Here is a 14162-nt window from a genome sequence, read left to right as displayed (position 1 = left end):
GACGGTGACGCGACACGCGGTCTCCACGGTAACGGTGAAGCAACACGCGGTCTCCATGGTGACGGTGAAGCAACACACGGTCTCCATGGTGACGGTGAAGCGACACGCGGTCTCCACGGTGACGGTGACGCGACACGCGGTCTCCATGGTGACGGTGACGCGACACGCGGTCTCCATGGAGACGGTGAAGCGACACACGGTCTCCATGGTGACGGTGACGCGACACACGGTCTCCATGGTGACGGTGAAGCGACACGCGGTCTCCATGGTGACGGTGAAGCGACACACGGTCTCCACGGTGACGGTGACGGTGACGCGACACACGGTCTCCATGGTGACGGTGAAGCGACACACGGTCTCCATGGTGACGGTGAAGCGACACGCGGTCTCCATGGTGACGGTGAAGCGACACACGGTCTCCACGGTGACGGTGACGCGACACACGGTCTCCATGGAGACGGTGAAGCGACACACGGTCTCCACGGTGACGGTGATGCGACACGCGGTCTCCATGGTGATGGTGAAGCGACGGTGACGCGAAGCACGGTCTCCACGGTGACGGTGACGCGACGCGCGGTCTCCACGGTGACGGTGACGCGACACACGGTCTCCACGGTGACGGTGACGCGACGTTGAGCGACGGTGAAGCGACGCGCGGTCTCCATGGTGACGGTGACGCGACGCGCGGTCTCCACGGCGACGGTGACGCGACGTTGAAGCGACGTGCTGTCGCCACGGTGACGGTGAAGCGACGCGCGGTCTCCATGGTGACGGTGACGCGACGTTGAGCGACGCGCGGTCGCCACGGTGACGGTGAAGCGACGTGCTGTCGCCACGGTGACGGTGACGCGACGCGCCGTCTCTCTCCCCCTCTCCCCCTCCCTCCTTCTGCCCCGTCTCTCATCTCGTTCCTTCCTTCATATCTCCCTCGCTGCCGTTCCTCCCCCCTCCTGCTCCACCGCTGCTCCACCGCTGCTCCACCGCTGCTCCACCGCTGCTCCACCGCTGCTCCACCGCCTTGCCGCACAGCCTGCCGGAGCAGCTGGTGACCTGGGCCTACTCTTACTTCCAAAGCCTGGGTCGGCGAGCGGAGACTCTGGCAGAACCGCCCACGGCAGGTGCCGGCAGGGAGTCTCTCGCCGCGACTGAGCAGTGAGAGACCTCCACCACCCCCATCCACCCCAATCCCCCCCATCCCATCCATCCATCCATCCACCCGGCCCTGCCACTAAAATTGTTCACGTTTTTATTTTGTTTTGCCCATTAAGATTCCACCCACCACCCCACGCACCGCGCGGTGTGTGTGTGTAGGTGTGTGTGTAGGTGTGTGTGTGTGTAGGTGTGTGTGTGTATGTGTGTGTGTGTATGTGTGTGTGTGAAGGTGTGTGTGAAGGTGTGTGTGTGTGTGAAGGTGTGTGTGTGTGTGGGAAGGTGTGTGTGTGTGTGTGTGAAGGTGTGTGTGTGTGTGAAGGTGTGTGTGTGTAGGTGTGTGTGTGTGTGTGAAGGTGTGTGTGTGTATGAAGGTGTGTGTGTGAAGGTGTGTGTGAAGGTGTGTGTGTGAAGGTGTGTGTGTGTGTGAAGGTGTGTGTGTGTGTGAAGGTGTGTGTGTGTGTGTGAAGGTGTGTGTGTCAAGGTGTGTGTGTGTGTGTAGGTGTGTGTGTGTGAAGGTGTGTGTGTAGGTGTGTGTGTGTGAAGGTGTGTGTGTGTGAAGGTGTGTGTGTGAAGGGGTGTGTGTGTGTGAAGGTGTGTGTGTCTGTGTGAAAGTGTGTTTGTGTGTGTCAGTGTGAAAGTGTGTTTGTGTGTGTCAGTGTGAAAGTGTGTTTGTGTGTGTCAAGGTGTGTGTGTGTGTGTGAAGGTGTGTGTGTGAAGGTGTGTGTGTGTGTCAAGGTGTGTGTGTGAAGGTGTGTGTGTGAAGGTGTGTGTGTGTGAAGGTGTGTGTGTGAAGGTGTGTGTGTGTGTGAAGGTGTGTGTGAAGGTGTGTGTGTGTGAAGTCGTGTGTGTGTAGGTGTGTGTGTCAAGGTGTGTGTGTGTGTGAAGGTGTGTGTGAAGGTGTGTGTGTCAAGGTGTGTGTGTGTGTGTGAAGGTGTGTGTGTGTGAAGGTGTGTGTGTGTGAAGGTGTGTGTGTGTATGTGAAGGTGTGTGTGTAGGTGTGTGTGTGTGTGTGTGAAGGTGTGTGTGTGTGAAGGTGTGTGTGTGTGAAGGTGTGTGTGTGTATGTGAAGGTGTGTGTGTAGGTGTGTGTGTGTGTGTGAAGTCGTGTGTGTGTGTGAAGGTGTGTGTGTGTAGGTGTGTGTGTGAAGGTGTGTGTGTGAAGGTGGGTGTGTGTGTGAAAGTGTGTGTGAAAGTGTGTGTGTATGAAGGTGTGTGTGTGTGAAGGTGTGTTTGTGTGTGAAGGTGTGTGTGTGTGTGTGTGAAGGTGTGTTTGTGTGTGAAGGTGTGTGTGTGTGAAAGTGTGTGTGTATGAAGGTGTGTGTGTGAAGGTGTGTTTGTGTGTGAAGGTGTGTGTGCGTGTGAAGGTGTGTGTGTGAAGGTGTGTGTGTGTGAAGGTGTGTGTGTGAAGGTGTGTGTGTGAAGGTGTGTGTGTGAAGGTGGGTGTGTGTGTGAAGGTGTGTGTGTGTGAAGGTGTGTGTGTGAAGGTGTGTGTGTGAAGGTGAGTGTGTGTGAAGGTGTGTGTGTGTGTGAAGGTGTGTGTGTGTGTGAAGGTGTGTGTGTGTGTGAAGGTGTGTGTGTGTGTGAAGGTGTGTGTGTGAAGGTGTGTGTGTGAAGGTGTGTGTGTGTGTGAAGGTGTGTGTGTGTGAAGGTGTGTGTGTGTGAAGGTGTGTGTGTGTGAAGGTGTGTGTGTGTGAAGGTGTGTGTGCGTGTGAAGGTGTGTGTGTGAAGGTGTGTGTGTGTGAAGGTGTGTGTGTGAAGGTGTGTGTGTGTGAAGGTGTGTGTGTGAAGGTGTGTGTGTCAAGGTGTGTGTGTGTGAAGGTGGGTGTGTGTGTGAAGGTGTGTGTGTGTGTGAAGGTGTGTGTGTGTGAAGGTGTGTGTGTGAAGGTGTGTGTGTCAAGGTGTGTGTGTGTGAAGGTGTGTGTGTGTGAAGGTGTGTGTGTGGAGGTGTGTGTGTGTGGAGGTGTGTGTGTGAAGGTGTGTGTGTCAAGGTGTGTGTGTGTGAAGGTGTGTGTGTGTGAAGGTGTGTGTGTGTGAAGGTGTGTGTGTGTGAAGGTGTGTGTGTGTGTGTATGAAGGCGTGTGTGTGTGTGTGTGTAGTGGGGAGCGTCAGTGTAGCAGCGGTTAGCGCCACGCTGCGCTACGAACCCGGCGGTCCCGGGTTCGATTCCCGCTCCCGGCCAACACCACCAGGTGACGATCGTCTGAACCGGTCCCGGACCTCCCCTAGGTCGACTCGGCTTCAAATGAGTAAACCTGGTGTGGCGGTGTAGCGTAGTAAGCATCGCCACTGGGGGAGACAAAGGCGGTCGGGCGTGGTGGTGCTGGCCCCCCACCCCCTCTCGTGTGTGCCCACAGTGCCGGTAAACTTCGTAGGCAGCGCCGCTCCTCGCTACTAACGTCACTTGCTGTTTCAAGCCTTTAACGGGGGCGAGAGATGTTTTCGCGTTTGAAATAAATGAGTCTTCTGGATGTTGTTCGCTCGATTCAAAGAGTTTCATTTGACATGGTGGGTGGGGGGGGTGGGGGTGGGTGGGGTGGGTGGGGTGGGTGGGGGGGGTGGGTTGGGGGGGGTAAGGCCCCCCCCCAACCAACCGAAGCTATTCGTGCAGTTATCAGAAGCGACCTTGGGGTCATCGTTAAGCGATTGCGTGACGATGTCTGGCCTCTCCTCGTCCTCATTATCGCGTGGAACTTTATAGCAGTAGCAGCAGTAGCAGCAGCAGCAGTAGCAGCAGTAGTAGTAGCAGCAGTAGTAGTAGCAGCAGTAGTAGTAGCAGCAGTAGTAGTAGCAGCAGTAGTAGCAGTAGTAGTAGCAGCAGCAGTAGCAGCAGTAGTAGTAGCAGCAGCAGTAGCAGCAGCAGTAGCGGCAGTAGCAGCAGTAGCGGCAGCAGCAGCAGTAGCAGCAGTAGTAGTAGGAGCAGCAGCAGCAGTAGCAGCAGCAGTAGCAGCAGCAGCAGTAGCAGCAGCAGTAGCAGCAGTAGCAGCAGGCATCGTCAGGGTCGGGATCGAACCCACGACCTCCTGCGTTCCAGGCGAGGTAGTCAACATCTCACAGCCACCGTGATGATGCTGATGATGAGAGAGAGAGACGCAGACTCCAAATCTACAGCAGCAGCAGCAGCAGCAAGGATTCCTCAGGATCGGGATGGAACCCACGACTTCCTGCGTAGCAGGCGAAGTAGTCAACATCTCATAGCCACCGTGATGATGATGAGAGAGACGCACACACTACAAATATACAGCAGGCGTCGTCAGGGTCAGGATCCAACCCACGACCTCCTGTATTCCAGGCGAGGTAGTCAACATCTCACCCACCGTGATGATGCTGATGATGAGAGAGACGCAGACTCCAAATCTACAGCAGCAGTAGGCATCGTCAGGGTCGGTATCGAACCCACGACCTCCTGCGTACCAGGCGAGGCAGTCAACATCTCATAGCCACCGTGATGATGTTGATGATGAGAAAGACAGACTACAAATATACAGCAGGCATCCTCAGGGTCGGGATGGAACCCACGACCTCCTGTGTACCAGGCGAGGTAGTCAACATCTCCTAGCCACCGTGATGATGATGATGCTGATGATGAGAGAGACGCAGACTCCAAATCTACAGCAGCAGCAGCAGGCGTCGTCAGGGTCAGGATCGAACCGACGACCTCCTGCGTACCAGGCGAGGTAGTCAACATTTCGCCAAAGATGTGCCCCGATTGACAGCCTGTTGACCGGACTAGAACTGCTTTCTTCACGCTTTTATTGAACTCACTCTGTTGTTGTTTTTGTTGATGTGGCGTCCTCAAATCTTGTAACTCAATGTTAACCCACTTCCCAAATGTGGTATCGACTGCAAGCTTGGTTATACTTAAGTCATACTGATGACAATACTATATTCTATCATAAAAAAATATAAAAATATTTAAACAAGAATGTATATGTCTTGTTTGGGGTACGACGTCTTGCTTGGGGTACGACGTCTTGGGATACGTCTTGCTGGGGATACGTCTTGCTGGGGATACGTCTTGCTGGGGATACGTCTTGCTGGGGGTACGTCTGGCTTGGGATACGTCTTGCTGGGAATACGTCTTGCTGGGGATACGTCTTGCTTGTGATACGTCTTGCTGGGGATACGTCTTGCTGGGGATACGTCTTGCTGGGGATACGTCTTGCTGGGGATACGTCTTGCTAGGGATACGTCTTGCTTGGGATACGTCTTGCTGGGGATACGTCTTGCTGGGGATACGTCTTGCTGGGGATACGTCTTGCTGAGGATACGTCTTGCTGGGGATACGTCTTGCTGGGGATACGTCTTGCTTGGGGTACGTCTTGCTGGGGATACGTCTTGCTAGGGATACGCCTTGCTTTAGATACGTCTTGCTGGGGATACGTCTTGCTGGGGATACGTCTTGCTGGGGATACGACGTCTTGGGATACGTCTTGCTTGGGATACGACGTCTTGGGATACGTCTTGCTTGGGATACGTCTTGCTTGGGGTACGACGTCTTGGGATACGTCTTGCTTGTGATACGACGTCTTGTGATACGACGTCTTGCTTGGGGTACGTCTTGCTTGAGATACGACGTCTTGGGATACGTCTTGCTTGTGATACGACGTCTTGGGGTACGACGCCTCGCTTGCTACAACTTGTATGGGTCGGGATGAGTCATTCCGCACAATACTGTTGCAAGCCGTAACAGTATTGTGTGGAATGACCAGAAAAGTGTCGCACTTCAGGAACATTCTTAGAAGAAGGCAAAAATAAACTTCCAATGGACAGGTTTTTAGTAAAACTCAAACCTGGTGAGCCTCAACCAGGTGCAAGTCAGGAAAAAAGAGAGCTTCCTGAAGTTTTAATGGAAGGGGACTCTCCTTGCAAAAAATATCACCTCCTCCCTTCCTCACCACCATCCTCACCACCATCCTCACACAGCAGACACCCATAGACTCACACAGCAGAGACCCATAGACTCACACAGCAGAAACCCACAGACTCACACAGCAGAGACCCGTAGACTCACACAGCAGAGACCCATAGACTTACACAGCAGAGACCCATAGACTCACACAGCAGAGACCCATAGACTCACACAGCAGAGACCCATAGACTCACACAGCAGAGACCCACAGACTCACCACACAGAGACCCATAGACTCACACAGCAGAGACCCATAGACTCACACAGAGACCCATAGACTCACACAGCAGAGACCCACAGACTCACCACACAGAGACCCATAGACTCACACAGCCGAGACCCATAGAATCACACAGCAGAGACCAATAGACTCACACAGCAGAGACCCATAGACTCACACAGCAGAGACTCATAGACTCACACAGAGACCCATAGACTCACACAGAGACTCGTAGACTCACACAGCAGAAACCCATAGACTCACACAGCAGAGACCCACAGACTCACACAGCAGAGACCCATAGACTCACACAGCAGAGACCCATAGACTCACACAGCAGACACTCATAGACTCACACAGCAGAGACCCATAGACTCACCACACAGAGACCCATAGACTCACACAGCAGAAACCCACAGACTCACACAGCAGATACCCACAGACTCACACAGCAGAGACCCATAGACTCACACAGCAGAGACCCATAGACTCACACAGCAGAGACCCATAGACTCACACAGCAGACACCCATAGACTCACACAGCAGACACCCGTAGACTCACCACACAGAGACCCATAGACTCACACAGCAGAGACCCATATACTCACCACACAGAGACTCGTAGACTCACACAGCAGAAACCCATAGACTCACACAGCAGAGACCCATAGACTCACACCACAGAGACCCATAGACTCACACAGCAGAGACCCATAGACTCACACAGCAGAGACCCATAGACTCACACAGCAGAGACCCATAGACTCACCACACAGAGACCCATAGACTCACACAACAGAGACCCATAGACTCACACAGCAGAGACCCATAGACTCACCACACAGAGACCCATAGACTCACACAGCAGAGACCCAGAGTTTTGTTCAACGCACGTCCACACGCTTGTAGGGGGGGAAAGGGCTCCTCAGATGTAGTTCTGTGACATCCACTTCCGCGGGCTGTTCGACAACGGTGGGAAGGTGCTACACTCTGATGTGTGCCAGGTATGATAGTGTAGTGTATAATGTAGTGTATAGTGTAGTGTATATAGTAGTGTATAGTGTAGTGTGTAGTGTAGTGTATAGTGTAGTATATAGTAGTGTGTAGTGTATAGTGTAGTCTATAGTAGTGTAGTGTATAGTGTAGTGTAGAGTGTAGTGTAGTATATAGTGTAGTGTATAGTAGTGTATAGTGCAGTATATAGTATAGTGTATAGTAGTGTATAGTGTAGTGTATAATGTAGTATATAGTAGTGTAGAGTGTAGTGTGTAGTGCATAGTGTAGTGTATAGTAGTGTATAGTGTAGAATATAGTATAGTGTAGTGTAGAGTGTAGTAGTGTAGAGTGTAGTAGTGTATAGTGTAGTGTATAGTGTAGTATATAGTGTAGTATATAGTGTAGCGTATAGTGTGGCATATAGTGTATAGTGTAGTGTATAGTAGTGTAGCATATAGTGTAGTGTATAGTGTAGTGTATAGTCTAGTGTAGTAGTGTATAGTGTAGTGTATCGTGTAGTGTATAGTAGTGTATAGTGTAGTGTATTGTAGTATAGTGTAGTGTATAGTGTAGTAGTGTATAGTAGTGTATAGTTGTATAGTGTAGTGTATAGTGTAGTAATGTATAGTTTAGTGTATAGTGTAGTAGTGTATAGTATAGTGTAGTAATGTATAGTATAGTAGTGTATAGTGCAGTGTATACTAGTGTATAGTGTAGTGTATAGTGTAGTGCATAGTAGTGTCGTGTCTGAATTGGCCTGTGATGAGCTAAGCCCACTGCTAAGAAGTTGGACGGGGCTATGTACAACGCGATTTATCATTCATTCCGTCGCTGATTCATTGTATCATCCTGTTCCAACGCTTTTGCACAATCTGATCTCCCAAGTCGTGTATAGAAAAACAAGGCCGTAGGGCATAGAGTTAACATTGGCGGGGGGTTAAATGTTCCATGGTGTCTGGGGGGGGGGGGGTGGTCTCAACCCAGAAAAAAAATATCTAAAAATATTTAAGAATCATTATATTTAAGAATAATTCGCTGACACGTGGGATGGGCTTTTGTGTTTTACAATAATGTCTTAAGAGCGTTATTGTATTTACATTGCTCCGTTTTAACGTTGTTTTTTTGTTAAACCATTTCTTGTTTCATTGTATGTAACGGCAGAGATTCGGTATGAATAAAATACAACCGTAACTACAATCATGTGAACAGAAATCTGCGCTTTTGATTTAAAGCTTTCGTGACCGCAGGGATTCATATTCTTGGTTCTTTCGGTAAAGTCACCACCAGCACGTAGAAGGGAAACAATAAAGTAGTAAAAATATTAAACAATACAAATTCTCACGACGTTTCGATTGCAGCAGCACAAGCAATCATCATCAGGGTTTGAAAAACCACACTACATTTTTTTCTGCTGTGGTTTTCACACCTGATGACGCTTGCCTCTTGCGTTGTGGTCGAAACGTCGTGAGATTTTTTTATCGGTTTTATATTTTTTATTATTTTATTGTTTCCCTCCACGGATATAGAAACCTACGCAATGATTTACATGAAGACAAGACCATATATTGCGGCTCAAGGTTTAGCAAATTGTTTTTATGTACATAGCATAGCGATTTTTTTATAGCAATATATTGGTGGGGGGGGGAGGGGGGCATTTTGAGCATATTTGAATATTGGGGGAGGGGGGGGGGGCTTGATCAAAGGGCTCTAAACAATCAAAACACATCTACATTTTTTTAAAAACACACATTTTTTAAAAAAAAAATTACTCGCATAGTAAAGTCATTTTTTTTTTCATTTGCCAGATAATATGACAACTCGCTAAGCTTTAAACACTGCCACCGCCGCCCCCCGAGTCGTTCATCAAAGTGGAAGGCGGTTATAGTACGATAGCAATAGAGCAAGTGAAGAATCGCTGAAAACGCCAGCTACACGTGAAGCTACACGTTTGGCCGCGAGGCTCATCCGGCACTGGATATGATCGCTAAGAGAGACGTCTCTTTTATACTGGTAGGAACGAATCTGTCCGTCTGTCCGTCCGTCCGTTTTTTTTGCAATACTTTAACGGAGTGAAATCTCGTGCTGTTGGGGTGTAAAATCAGCAATAGAAAGCGCAGAGACTTGTCCTACCAGCCCCAGCCTGCAAGGGGACCTGTTTTGATATTCAATTCAATCTGTTTTTTTTTTAAGAGACGTTTTTATTTAACTCGCTCTTGTCCGTCCGCTCTTGTCGCATCCTCAAATCTTAGTAACTCGATTTTTTAACCCACTTTCCAAATGTGGTATCGACTGCAAAAATTTGGTATACTTAAAGTCATACTTGATGACGATACTACATGCTATCGTTACAAATTTAAAAAAATATATATTAAAAAAAAACATTCTTTCTTACATGTTATGTTTTCGGCTTGGCTCTTAGTTGTCCACGCTCAACTCACGTTGGCTGTAACTGGCCACGGGGGGTCCCCCCTTTACGTTGTAGGCAAGCCTCGTGGGCAACTTTCTGGAGTCGTGGAGTTCTTACATTACCAGTAGGGTACATTTAATTAAAGCGTGTTTTTAAATAAAAATTTTTTTTTAAAAATATTACTTCTTAGATTTTTCTCGTCTTTTCTCATTACGGTTGAATTCTCTATCAAGGCCCCCCCTCTTTTTGTACATTGGCTGGTGGGGATGTCCAATTGCCACTCCTTCTTCTTTGGTTCTTTCGGTAAAGTCACCACCACCACGTAGAATGAGAATAAAATAATAAATTGATCAAATAAAATAACACAATAATATTCTCACGACGTTTCGGCCACCAACACAAGCGGCCTTCATCAGGTGAAGGGACGAGACTGTCTGGTAGGACAGCGCTGGAGTGAAAGAGCCACGTTCAGATCACGGCCTTTAAGCTGTGTGAGAGGAACAAAGCGCCTTGACAAAGGAATTAGCATATAATTTAGCATTGAAATGGCTGAATGATTAGCTTGTGACTGGTCACAGAAATAGCTATGTTAAAAGTTAAAGCATACACATCCGCAGAGGCACCCATTGTTAAAGGAATTAGCACATTAAATCGAAATTGCCACTCCTTCGTTTGCACAACAACAACAACAACAACCGATAGGGACGTGGACACCGATTTAAAACCTTGCGTTTAATATCCTTAGTTCTTTCGGTAAGGTCGCGTTGAAGGGAAACAATAAAATAATAAAAAAATATATATGAATGAAAAATTTTAAAAATATAAAAATATATATAAAACAATAAAAATTCTCACGACGTTTCGACCATAACACAAACGGTCGTCTTCAGGTGTTACGGTCGAAACGTCGTGAGAATTTTTTTTATTGTTTTATATATATATTTTTTACTATTTTATTGTTCCCCTTCAACGTGGTGACTTTACCGAAAGAACTAAGACTATGAATTACTGCAGTCACGAAAGCTTTAAATCAAAATGTATTGCGTTTAATGTTCAGCAGAAGCAGCAGCAGCAGAAGCAGCAGCAGAAGCGGAATCAGAACGAGTTTTTTGTTGTTTAAAAAAAAAAAATCTTGATTTGAAGCTTTCGCGGCCGCAGGGAATCCATCACGCGCTTTTTTAAAATAATTTCGGTAAAGTCACGTGGGTAGAAATAACATAACAGGTCACGACGTTTCGATCGCAACACGATAGCAATCGTCATCGGGTGCGAAACAACCACAGCAAGAACAGACCGATGAAGTAGGCGAGGAACCGCTTCCGCACGGCTACCGAAACGTCGTCATTTATTTGAACGCATTCTCCTGCGGAAAGGGAGCTGGTAGGAACGTCGGGTTGTTCGGTCAATGGCCAGGGTCAACGGAGGCACCACCACCACGTGGTGCGTTCAGCACAATACGCCCGACTGTGAGGACGGGCACAAGCCGGCGTGAGTTAAACGTTGAGTTTTATAAGGGCACCACGGGGTGACCAGCCCCTCCACACCCAGCCCCACCCCTTCCCAGCCCCACCCCTTCCCAGCCCCACCCAGCCCCTCCCCACCCTCCCCACCCAGCCCCTCCTTCCCCACCCAGCCCCACCCCCCTACCAGCCCCTCCCCACCCCCCTACCAGCCCCTCCCCACCCAGCCCCACCCCTCCCCACCCAGCCCCACCCCTCCCCACCCAGCCCCACCCCTCCCCACCCAGCCCCACCCCTCCCCACCCAGCCCCACCCCTCCCACCCTTCCCACCCAGCCCCTCCCTCCCCTCCCAGCCCCTCCCTCCCCACCCAGCCCCACCCCTCCCACCCTCCCCTCTCCACCCAGCCCCTCCCCTCCCAGCCCCTCCCTCCCCACCCTCCCCACTCAGCCCCACCCCTCCCAGCCCCTCCCTCTCCACCCAGCACCACCCCTCCCACCCACCCCTCCCAGCCCCTCCCACCCCACCCTCCCACCCTCCCCTCTCCACCCAGCCCCTCCCTCTCCACCCAGCCCCACCCCACCCTCCCCACCAAGCCCCTCCCTCCCCACCCAGCCCCTCCCCTCCCCACCCAGCCCCTCCCTCCCCACCCAAGCCCCACCCCTCCCATGTTTGGATGCACGACGGACGAACGGACGGACACAACAATCCCCCGTTAGGCTGCTGCTGGTGGAGTAACAACCAGACGGTTCCCTCCTACCACTATTTTATATGTCCACCTTCTACGTGAAGACTTCACCCAAACAACCGAGGATTTGTGATGGATTCCCAGCGGCCACGTACGCTTCAAATCAAGATTGAAACGCCTCTCCGGGGGGAGGGTTTCCAACACAACTATGAGAGATCTTTTCACACCCCGATGACGTGGTGATCTTTTATTATTGTATTTCTACCCACGTGACTTGACCGAAATAAACAAGGGGTACAGAGGTTTTGTTGTCCTGACTTAAGGAAATGTGTGGTGGTGGTGGTGGTGGTTGCTGTTGCTGCTGCTGCTGCTAAACCATCAGCATCATCAGTTGCAATCGATAGTTACTCTCAATCAAAACCTGTGATTAACTCGCTCAACCCTGTGGTGGACTCACTCAGCTCTGTGGTGGACTCGGTCAGCTCTGTGGTGGACTCACTCAGCTCTGTGGTGGACTCGGTCAGCTCTGTGGTGGACTCACTCAGCTCTGTGGTGGACTCACTCAGCTCTGTGTTGGACTCACTCAAACCTGTGATTAACTCGCTCAACCCTGTGGTGGACTCACTCAGCACTGTGGTGGACTCACTCAAACCTGTGATTAACTCGCTCAACCCTGTGGTGGACTCACTCAGCTCTGTGGTGGACTCGGTCAGCTCTGTGGTGGACTCACTCAAACCTGTGGTGGACTCACTCAAACCTGTGATTAACTCGCTCAACCCTGTGGTGGACTCACTCAGCTCTGTGGTGGACTCGGTCAGCTCTGTGGTGGACTCACTCAGCTGTGTGGTGGACTCGGTCAGCTCTGTGGTGGACTCACTCAGCTCTGTGTTGGACTCACTCAAACCTGTGATTAACTCGCTCAACCCTGTGGTGGACTCACTCAGCACTGTGGTGGACTCACGCAAACCTGTGATTAACTCGCTCAACCCTGTGGTGGACTCACTCAGCTCTGTGGTGGACTCGGTCAGCTCTGTGGTGGACTCACTCAAACCTGTGGTGGACTCACTCAAACCTGTGATTAACTCGCTCAACCCTGTGGTGGACTCACTCAGCTCTGTGGTGGACTCGGTCAGCTCTGTGGTGGACTCACTCAGCTCTGTGGTGGACTCGGTTAGCTCTGTGGTGGACTCACTCAGCTCTGTGGTGGACTCAACTCTGTGGACTCACTCAGCTGTGGTGGACTAAACTCTGTGGTGGACTCACTCAACTCTTGTGGTGGACTCACTCAACTCTGTGGTGGACTCACTCAACTCTGTGGTGGACTCACTCAACTCTGTGGACTCACTCAACTCTGTGGTGGACTCAACCATGTGGTGGACTCACTCAACCCTGTGGTGGACTCACTCAACTCTGTGGACTCACTCAACTCTGTGGTGGACTCAACCCTGTGGTGGACTCACTCAACCCTGTGGTGGACTCAATCCTGTAGTGGACTCACTCAGCTCTGGTGGACTCGCTCAAACCTGTGATTAACTCACTCAAACCTGTGGTGGACACACTCAGCTCTGTGGTGGACTCAAACCTGTGGACTCACTCAGCTCTGTGGTGGACTCAAACCTGTGGTGGACTCACTCAGCTCTGTGGTGGACTCACTCAGCTCTGTGAACTCACTCAGCTCTGTGGTGGACTCACTCAACTCTGTGGACTCACTCAGCTCTGTGGTGGACTAAACTATGTGGTGGACTCACTCAACTCTTGTGGTGGACTCACTCAACTCTGTGGTGGACTCACTCAGCTCTGTGGTGGACTCACTCAACTCTGTGGTGGACTCACTCAACTCTGTGGTGGACTCAATCCTGTGGTGGACTCTCTCAACTCTGTGGTGGATTCACTCAGCTCTGTGGTGGACTAAACTCTGTGGTGGACTCACTCAACTCTGTGGTGGACTCACTCAGCTCTGTGGTGGACTCAACTCTGTGGTGGACTCAATCCTGTGGTGGACTCACTCAACTCTGTGGTGGACTCACTCAACTCTGTGGTGGACTCACTCAACTCTGTGGTGGACTAAACTGTGGTGGACTCAACTCTGTGGTGGACTCACTCAGCTCTGTGGACTCACTCAACTATGTGGTGGACTCAACTCTGTGGTGGACTCACTCAACTCTGTGGTGGACTCACTCAACTCTGTGGTGGACTCACTCAGCTCTGTGGTGGACTCACTGAACTCTGTGGTGGACTCACTCAACTCTGTGGTGGCCTCAACTCTGTGGTGGACTCACTCAACTCTGTGGTGGACTCAACTCTGTGGTGGACTCACTCAACTCTGTGGTG

General features: G+C 50.6%; 1 protein-coding gene across 1 annotated transcript in view; it reads left to right on the top strand.

Annotated features, from left to right (window-relative positions):
* The window catches only part of LOC142906716 (uncharacterized), a 70251-nt gene extending 66627 nt beyond the window's left edge, over nucleotides 1-3624 (top strand). The window contains exon 14 of the mRNA XM_076055089.1: nucleotides 1030-3624. Within this exon, the coding sequence (XP_075911204.1) occupies nucleotides 1030-1156 (127 nt within the window). The 3' untranslated portion in view covers nucleotides 1157-3624. The remainder of the gene's footprint in view (nucleotides 1-1029) is intronic.
* Nucleotides 3625-14162: the final 10538 nt, after the last annotated feature.

The sequence above is a fragment of the Petromyzon marinus genome, chromosome 69, assembly GCF_048934315.1.
Source record: "Petromyzon marinus isolate PM22_M1 ecotype Great Lakes invasive population chromosome 69, UKy_Petmar_22M1.pri1.0, whole genome shotgun sequence".
Taxonomy (NCBI): Eukaryota; Metazoa; Chordata; class Hyperoartia; order Petromyzontiformes; family Petromyzontidae; genus Petromyzon; species Petromyzon marinus.
This window is presented reverse-complemented; position numbering and strand designations above follow the sequence as displayed.